A 9,931-nucleotide genomic window follows, 5' to 3' on the forward strand; every position below is an offset into this window, starting at 1 on the left:
TCTCTGGACTCTCTGTCAGATGCTTCCCTACGCTATTCTTTACATAGCCTTCTGCCTTCAGTTCTTTTCTCCCCCAGTTTTATTGAGGAACAATGGACAGATGTCACTGTGTAAGCGTAAGGCCTGCAGCATGACGGTCCGAGTTACGTACGTTGGGACACGGTGACCACGACAGGTCCAACCTACATCCGTCCTCTTATGCAGACGCAATAGAAAGAAAAGAACAGAAAAGGAAAGAAAAGGCCTCCTTGTGATGGGAACTCAGGATTGACGTTCCTCACCTCTTCCCTACAGACCACCCAGCAGCGTTAGCTGTACTCATCCTGTGATACATCACACTCCGGTGCTCACCACGTAACTAGAGGTTTGCACCTCACGACCAGCTTCCTCCAGCTCCCCTCCCTCATCCCCGTGTCCAGGAACCACTGGTCCAGTAACCAGTGTCCTGGTCTCCTTTCCTAAGTTTGTTTTTTTATTTGTCGCATTTTAGATCCCACCTATACGTGAAATCACACGGTCTTTGTCTTTCCCTGACTTACCTCATGAGCATAATTCCCTCCGGATTCAATGATGCTGTCACCAACAGCAGGATTTCCTCATTTTTATGGCCGAATAATATTCTATTGTATATCTATACCGCAACTTCTTTATCCCTCCATCCATCGATGAACACTTAGGTTGTTTCCATGTCTTGTTGTGTTTTTTTTTTTTTAATTCTTTTTTTGTAATTGTTTAATGTTGGTTTTTTTTTTATTTTTTTTTACATTTGTTTACTTTTGAGAGACAGAGAAACAGAGCACACGTGGGGAGGGGCAGAGAGGGAAGGAGACGGAATCCAAAGCAGACCCGAGGCTCTGAGCTGCCAGCACAGAGCCCGACGCGGGGCTCGAACTCACAGACCGCGAGATCATGACCTGAGCCGAAGTCAGACGCTTAACCGACTCAGCCACCCAGGTGCCCCAATGTTGGGTTTTTTTTTATTTATTTATTTTGAGAGAGAGAGAGCACAGGGGAGGGGCAGAGAAAGAGGGGCAGAGACAGACAATCCCAAGCAGACTCCGTGCATCAGCACTGAGCCCAACGCAGGGCTCAAACTCGCAAACCATGAGATCATGACCTGAGCCGAAATCAAGAGTCTGACACTTAAACGACTGAGCCACCCAGGCACCTCTTTTTTCAATTCTTAATTAAAATGTTGCAAACGAAGAGCAGCAAAGAGACTAGTTCGATCAGATATTAAAACATATATTAAATTTCCAGCAATTAGGACCGGATTGACCTAGTGGAAGACAGAAAGATAAAGCAGGAGATCAGAATACACAGCCCAAATCAGACCCAATTATAGAAAAGGCAGTATGTTGTAAAGTAGGTGTAACAATACAGGTTTAGCAATTTGGAAAAAAACCAAAAGTCTGTGTTTAGACTTCATTTTTAATCACATGCCAACCTAAATTCTAGCTAGATTAACCTTTTAAACAGAGAGCCCTCCGAGGTGAAAGGGAGGACAGCTCACGTTCATCACTGCGTTCCCAGAGCCTGGGCTGGGGCCGCTGCTCGGCTGCCCGAACAGAAGGAGCTAATTTGAGTTCCAGCTCGGCTGCTGGCCACTTGTGCCCTCCTGGGCGAGTCACTTAGCTTCTCTGTCCTATAAAGCGTGGATGGGAATGACAGGAACTGCAGAAGAACAGAAGGGGACGCCTGGGGGCTCAGTCAGTTGAGCATCTGACTCCGGCTCAGGTCATGATCTCGCGGTTTGTGGGTTCGAGCCCCGCATCGGGCTCTGTGCTGACAGCTCGGAGCCTGGAGCCTGCTTCGGATTCTGTGTCTCCCTCTCTCTGCCTCTTCCCCACTCATGCTCTGTCTCTCTCTCTCTCTCTCTCTCTCTCTCAAAAATAAATAAAAACATTAAAAAGAATGTAAAAAAAAGCAAATGAACAGAAGGAATAAAGATTAGAAAGCCACATTCATCCCTGTTGCTACTATTGGAATATGCTTAGTGTTAATGCTTCACTGTGTGAAACAATGTCCGTTTTCTCAGGAGCCTTCTTCATGTAATAAAGTAGACAATTTAGGTTGTAAAAATAGACACTCTCCCTCGGGGCCTCGGGAAAAATCTTAAATTTTGAATGACAAAAAGATAAACATCCCAGAAGCATGTTTGTTTCTCTTGAATGAGCCCTTGTACCAGAAAAAGGGCCCGCATCATTGCTCTACGAGATTTGGCAGATTTTCTTGAACAAACTGTTTACCTTCTTTTTGTCTCCAGAAACTAGAGATGCTGACTTTTTTTTTCAACGTTTATTCATTTTTTGAAAGACAGAGACAGAGGGTGAGCAGGGGAGGGGAGCAGAGTGTGAGCAGAGAGAGGGAGACACAGAATCCGAAGCAGGCTCCAGGCTCCGAGCTGTCAGCACAGAGCCCGACGCGGGGCTCGAACTCACAAACCGCGAGATCATGACCTGAGCCGAAGTCGGACGCTCAAACAACTGAGCCACCCAGGCGCCCCTACAGATGCCAACTCTTGCCACACAAATAAAAAGACTGAGATGAGGGAAGGTCCCCGAAGCCCCCCACACCCAACGACAGGTCACCTGTCAGACACAGGCCTCAAGCAAATGCTGGTTTCTCTTCTCTGCTCCCCTGGTCTTCCTCTGGCTCTCCCTGACCTCTCTAACACTACCTCTGTCCCCTGCCCCCTGGGGAACCTTCCAGCCTCAGCAAGAGGTCTGAGGGGAAGGCAAGAGCCATCCTTGGATTGAGTCGTTCATGCCACATGCTCCCCACCTCATCCCAAACCCTGTCACCGGCACGACTGCCCCACCGGATGTCTTCCTCCTATGATATACCCACCCTGAGGATAAAATGCCCCCCCCCCAAGTGGCACCTGTGTGGCCCTCGCTGTGGCCAGAGCATCTGAAGCCCAGCACGTGAGCCACACACATCCTCGGCAACAGCTGAGCCAAGGCTCACACAAGGCCGACCGCACTGGTGGTTCTGGAACGGAATTCCCAACCTTATCTATCGCCTGCTTCAAGGCCCAGAAACACGGTGGAGGGAGAAAACTCAACTTTATAAAGTAATGAATAGCACCGCCCCTTCTCAGTCTCCTCTCCTACAGTCACACCTGTGCCTTCAGGGATGAAGACACTATACAATACACACAGTTACAATGTGTGGCCAACAAAATAAAATCGCATGCAGTGGTTCCGCCGGTGTGGCTCCTTTAAAGCACTGAGTCCCCTGACTAGCCCCTCTGTCACTTCCCACTGCTTCGCTGGCCTCTGTGTCCTCGCTTCTGAGTTTTGAGACTGTGATCCCCCCACATGTTCCTCGTTCGGCTCGGTCTCCTGGAAGGAAGGTCCGTGGCCTCTCTGGGATGTCCGTGGCCTGGATCCCACAGCCCTGCTGTTCTCGTGGACAGTCTCTTCTGCCTTTTTGTTTTGCTTTGTTTCCTTTCTGGTCTCAAACTATTGTCTCCTGTCCTCCATTCCTGATCTAGCAGTATTCATGTCTCTCTCTCCTCTTTGTATGTTCTTCTGTTCGGGTTCTTTTTGTTACTTGACTTGGGGAGCGTATCACTGTTCAAGCATTGTTAATCTTTCTTTGTAATTTCTGGCTCGATCACACAAAACCTATTTATTTTTTTATTTAAAATTTTTTAATGTTTATTCATTTTTGAGAGACAGAGAGACAGAGCACGAGCGGAAAAGGGGCAGAGAGAGAGGGAGACACAGAATCCGAAGCAGGTGCCAGGCTCTGAGCTGTCAGCACAGAGCCTGACGTGGGGCTCAAACCCACGAACTGTGAGCTCATGACCTGAGCCGAAGTCGGACACTCAACCGACTGAGCCACCCAGGCGCCCCACAAAACCTACTTATTTTAAAAGCAAATTCCGTTCACTCGACTCAACCAATAGTTACCGAGCGCCAACTATGTGCCCAGCAATCATGCTACAGCAGGGGTCACCTCACTCACAGAATTTACAGTCTGGAGGTTGCAGCGGGCAATGTGGATATTCTTTTCACCAGGTTATAAAGAACAGGAAACAGTATTGATCCAAAGCACTAGCTAGTAGAGGGCTTCCACAGAGCACAGGGAAATAAACACTTTTAAACAGCAGAAGAAATCCAAGACCTGGAAAAAGACAAGACCCCTCTTCTATTTTAGGAGTTGTGTCCGTCATTTAGAATCAGAACAAAGAAGACACGTCCAAACCTCACATCCACCGTATTATTCGCCTCGTGGTCAAACACTTCAAAGGCGTCTTTGATTTTTTTGTGGAACTCTGCTACGGTTATGTCTGCAAAAGACAAAGTAAATAAAAATTGTTTTAATTACGCTCCCTTTGGATTCCGAACAGAAATTTCAGCCGCTCAGCTAGAACTTCTCAATAAGGAAGAGCACGCGCAACTCTCCTCATCTTAACGCACCAGTTAGCGTGCTTACCTCCCTCTAGAGGAGTCAGGGAACGAACGGACTCTCGTTTCCCGAGGCAGGAGACACACACGGTGTATTATCAGAGTACCTATGCCTCTCGAGTACACAGCCTCATGGGGTTTACACGTGTACAGGGTCATGGGGCCACCGCGATCGAGACACAGGAAGCTTCCAACACGGCGTATCTTCTGTCCCGAGTCGTCTGGGCAGAGAGTCCCAGCCGAAGAGGCAGAAGGAACCCAGCACTAGATACTGATTGTAGGTCACCGGCATGCCCACCTGCCCTGCTTTATCCTGTGCCTGAGGAGGGCGGAAGCCGGGGGCTGGGAAGGCCTGCAAAGGCCACATGTGATATTCTCTCAAAGAGCTTCCAAACGAGTTTTGAGACTAAGAATTATTTCTCTGGAACAATTAGGAAGTCATTTATTCGGTAAGTATTTATTGAGGCTCTACTATGTGCTGGACACAACTGTCAGTGCTAAGGTTACAGCTAGGAGCAGAATGGACAGAAGTCCCTACCTCATGGAGCTATGCGTACTGGAGGAGATACAGAAGCTCACACATACACTGTAGGTCAAATGGGCCTGGAAAACATAAAGCAGGGAAGGCCTATGAAGAGTGCTGGCTGTGTGGGTGGGGGAGGATGGGGGGTGTGGGGAGAAGGCCTCCTTAGTGATGAGGGGGAAGAGGCAGCCTTGTGAATATCCACAGGAGGAGTTTTTAGGCAAAGAGAACAGCAGAGGCAGAAGGGTAGGAAATAAGGTCAGAAGGTGTGCATTCTGGGATTTGGGGGCAGAAGACGGGTTCTATACCTGCATGCTGCTTTAAGGATTTTGTTTTTTACTTTAAATGAGATGATGAATCACTGGAGGGTTCTAAGCAGTGCTGTGACATAGCCTGGCTTATATTCACTTCAGCTACGATGTTAAGAATATACTGGAAAGGGGTGCCTGGGGCCCAGTCGGTTAAGCATCTGACTTCAGCTCAGGTCATGATCTCACAGTTTATAGGTTCAAGCCCCACATCAGGCTCTGTGCTGACAGCTCAGAGCCTGGAGCCTGCTTCGGATTCTGTGTCTCCTTCTCTCTGTGCCCCTCCCCTGCTCACACTCTGTCTCTCAAAAATAAATAAATGTTAAAAATAATAATAATAATAATAATAATAAAAGAATATACTGGAAAAGGACACCTGGGTGGCTCAGTCGGTCAAGCGTCTGATTCTTGGTTTCAGCTCAGGTCATGATCTCACCGTTTGTAGGTTTGAGTCCTGCATTGGGCTATGTGCTGACAGTGCAGAACCTGCCTGGGATTCTCTCTGTCCCTCTCTCTCTGCCCTTCCCTGATCACTCTCTCTCTCAAAATAAATTAATTAATTTAAAAAAAATTTTTTTTAATGTTTACTCATTTTTGAGAGACAGAGACAGAGCATGAGCGGGGGAGGGGCAGAGAGAGAAGGAGACACAGAATCCCAAGCAGGCTCCAGGCTCCGAGCTGTCAGCACAGAGCCCGACGCGGGGTTCAAGGTCACGAACCATGAGATCTTGACCTGAGCTGAAGTCGGACGCTTAACCAACTGAGCCACCCAGACTCCCCTTAAAGGATGTCCTGGAAAGGGACAAGGGTGGAAAGAGAGACTACTTAGGAGGTTATTGCAATATTCTAGAGGGAGACTGATGGTGGCAGGGATAAAAATGGAAGCAGTTGGAGACGGTGAGAAATGACGGGATTCTGGATATATTCTAAAGGGCACAGCAAACAAGACTCGCTGATAGGTTTGGTGTTAGGTGCAGAGAAAAAGATAAGAATTAAGGTTGACTCCAACGTGTCTGGCTGAGTGGAAGCCTAAAGGGGGAAAATGCAGTGAAGTCTCAAATTTTATTTTTTAGATACTAAGTAAAACTAGGACACCTAGAAAGGGAGAGATTGAGTTTATATAATTATTTTAATTATAAATAGAATACCATCAAATTATAGAAAATGGGGGGAAGGGGGGATTTACTCATATTCCCTTTACCCTAACATAACCACGAATCACTTTGCTAGATTTTCATCCAATCTTTCTTCGCACACAACCTTTAGTATATTGTATTTCATATACTATCCTTTCGCTCAACGAAAACTTACTGAATACAACACTACGTACTAGGTTTGCGTCAGATGCCGTATCCACATTTATAACCAGCAAGGTATCAACCAAAGTTCAGAGGGGTTGCTCTCTCCCACACTCTAATTGCTAGTACTCCTTAGTTAAGAACCGTAACTCTTAATTCCTTCACTTAAATGCTATACCTTTCCAGGCTACAACATAACCTACCTAACCTTCCATTTTTAACAGTACCAAAGGAATATGCCACAACTTACTGATATTAATTTTTCTTTATTATAAAAAAACATGGCAGTGAGCCATATTTGCTAACTTCACAAGCAAAAAACAAAAAAAATGTCATCTGATTATTTAAATTTACTCTCCTTTGATCACAAGCGGCCTGCTGTGAACGATCGGTTCTTGCTGTCTGCTCACTCCTCTAGGATCTCCCGTTTTTTCTTGGCAATTTTTGTAGGTGCTCTTTAAATAATGAAGACTTAACCTTGTGTCATAATTACTGCAAAAAAAATTCCAGGTCAGTTGTTTGCATTTGTTTTTCTAAAATAGAACGAGCTTCACATCCTTGCTGACCATCCATAGCATACCAGATTATTGGAAGAAAAAAAGGATACGGAAGAAAGTTTAGATTAGGTAAAAATCACTTTGAATCCTACCATGTGGGGTTAGCTACTCTCTTGTTGTCCTCTAATCTAACTTTCACTCAACAATAAATTGTGAGCATCCTGCATTTCAAAAATATGTTTATTACATTATCATTTCTAGTGACTGCTTGGTATACCATTATAGAGATTTATCATAATTTATTTAACCAACCCTCTAAGTGTAGGCATTTCGGCTGTTTCCGATTTTCCATTGTTATAGTTATTCTTTGGTGAACGGTTTTGTCCATTTCATCTTTGTGAGTTTGTCTTATTATCTCACTGAAATACAGTGGGTTGCAACAGCTGAATTTGTGTGGGACATTGGGAAGGGTCTAATTAGTCATAATAATGTCTTGGGAAAGTCTCACTGGTTGTAACACTGCCAGTGCAGAAAACTGATGTCTGCTTTCTAAGTTTAAGGTCATGTTATTAATTTTTTTAAGTTCTTATTCAAATTCCAGTTAGTTAACGTACAGTGTAACATAGTTTCAGGCGTACAATTTAGTGATTCGGCACTTGCATACATCACCCCATGGTCATCACAACAGGTGATGCCCCTGTTTTTAACTTTCTGGTTTTAACTTTCTGAGAAACCTCCATGTTTCCCACAGTGGTTGCACCAGTTTGCATTCCCATCAACAGTCCAGAGGGTTCCCCTTTCTCCACATCCTCTCCAACACCTGCTGTTTCTTGGGTTGTTGATTTTAGCCATTCTGACAGGTGTAAGGTGATACCTCATTGAACTTCTGGCTTGTATTTCCCTGGTGATGAGTGATGTGCAGCATCATTTCAAGTGCCTATTGGCCATCTGCGTGTCTTCTTCGGAGAAATGTCTGTTCATGTTTTTTGTCCATTTTTAATTGGATTATTCATTTTTTGAGTGTTGTATTTTATAAGTTCTTTATATTTTTGAGGTACTAACCCTTTATCAGCTATGTCATTTGCAAATATCTTCTCCCATTCCACAGGTTGCTTTTAGTTTTGTTGATTGTTTCTTTTGCTGTGCAGAAGCTTCTTCTCTTGACAATAGTTCATTTTTGCTTTTGTTTCCCTTGCCTTAAGAGGTGTATTTAGAAGAAGTTGCTATGGCCAATGTCAAAGAGGCTACTAAGTGTGTTCTCCTCTAAAATGTTTATGATTTCAGGTCTCCCATTTAGGTCTTTCATGCATTTTGAATTTATTTGTGTGTATGGTGTAAGAAGGTGGTCCAGTTTCATTCTTTTGCATGCTCCTTTCCAGTTTTCCCAACATTTGTTGAAGGAGACTGTCGTTTTCCCATTGGATATTCTCTTGCTTTATCGAAGATTAATTGACCATAAAGTTGTGGGGTTGTTTCTGGGTTTTCTACTCTGTTTCATGTGTCTGTTTCTGTCCCAGTACCATACTGTTTTGATGACTACAGCTTTGTAATACAGCTTGAAGTTTGGATTTGTGACGCCTCCAGCTTTGCTTTGCTTTTTCAAGGTTGGTCTGGCTATTTGGGGGCTTTTGTGGTTCCATAAAAAACCACATTGTAGCCATATTTGTTCTTCCATGAGCATGGAATGTCTCTCCATTCCTTTGCGTCCTCTTCAATTTCTTTCATCAATGTTTTGTAGTTTTTGGAGTCCGGGTCTCACCTCTTTGGTTAGGATTTATTCCTAGGTATCTTATTGGTTTTGGTGCAATTGTAAATGGGCCTCCTTTCTTCATTTCTCTTTCTGCTATTTCATTATTGGTTTATAGAAATGCCACTGATTTCCGTACATTGATTTTGTAGCCTGCAAATTTGCTGAATTCAGCTACCAGTTCCAGGAGTTTTTTCATGCAGTCTGTAGGGTTTTCTATATAGAGTATCATGTCATCTGCAAATAGTGAAAGTTTGACTTCTTTCTTGCTGATTTAGATGCCTTTTATTTCTTTTGTTGTCTGATCACAGTGGCTAGGTCTTCCAGCACTATGTTAAATAACAGCAGTGAAAGTAGACACCCCTGTCTTGTCCCTGACTCTAGAGGAAAAGTGCTCAGTTTTTCCCCATTGGGGATGATATTAGCTTTGAGTTTTTCATAGACAGCTTTTATGATGTTGAGTCATGTTCCTTCTAAACCTACTATTGAGTGTTTTTATCATGACATTAACTTTAAGGTCACTGAAAAATTATATTATCTTTTATTCTTAGGTAGTCACAGCAGATGAGTTTTCTTTTTCTACTTTAAAGTTTTGAAACTTATCCTCTGAGGAGCTTCCTGGTTGGTGCATATATGGAGGTCCTGGGAGAGAGGCCAATCCGGGGAGGGCACGGAAGCACCACACACTTGCCCTCATACCTCACCCTATGCCCCTCCTATCTGGCTGGTCCTGGGTTGGAAACTCGGGAGGAATATTGGAGGTTCAGTCCAACTCTTGACTGGAGTTGTGAATACTTCCTACAACGCGGACAATGTGCCCTTCTCCAGACTTTGCCTGATGAGCTCTGCAAGACAGAGAACTCCCCACAGGCAGCCTATCTCAACGCCAGACAGACACTTCTATTGTGATATCTGGTCTTATAGTGTACTGCTGTCACATCCCTAAGCCAAGTATAAATGATTTTCGTACTATCCAAACATTCTTTGTTGGGGAATTATTCTAACTTTTAATCAATGTCTAAATAAAGGATATATGCACCCCAGTGTGTATGCAAGACAATACAATGGGTGTGAAGAAAACTTATAATAATTACAATGGGAAGGGGAGGGGGGGAGAGGGGAGGGGAGGGGTGGGGCCGT

General features: G+C 44.5%; 1 protein-coding gene across 2 annotated transcripts in view; it reads right to left on the reverse strand.

Annotated features, from left to right (window-relative positions):
- The window catches only part of EFCAB2 (EF-hand calcium binding domain 2), a 131,217-nt gene that overhangs the window by 64,404 nt on the left and 56,882 nt on the right, over positions 1–9,931 (reverse strand). The window contains exon 2 of one of the 2 annotated variants that reach the window (XM_049633816.1): positions 4,221–4,300. In XM_049633816.1, coding sequence (XP_049489773.1) covers positions 4,221–4,300 — 80 coding nt within the window. Of the gene's footprint in view, positions 1–4,215; positions 4,301–9,931 lie in introns of both variants that reach the window. The other variant, XM_049633815.1, reaches the window with a different exon arrangement.

Source organism: Panthera uncia, chromosome F1 (genome assembly GCF_023721935.1).
Source record: "Panthera uncia isolate 11264 chromosome F1, Puncia_PCG_1.0, whole genome shotgun sequence".
Taxonomy (NCBI): Eukaryota; Metazoa; Chordata; class Mammalia; order Carnivora; family Felidae; genus Panthera; species Panthera uncia.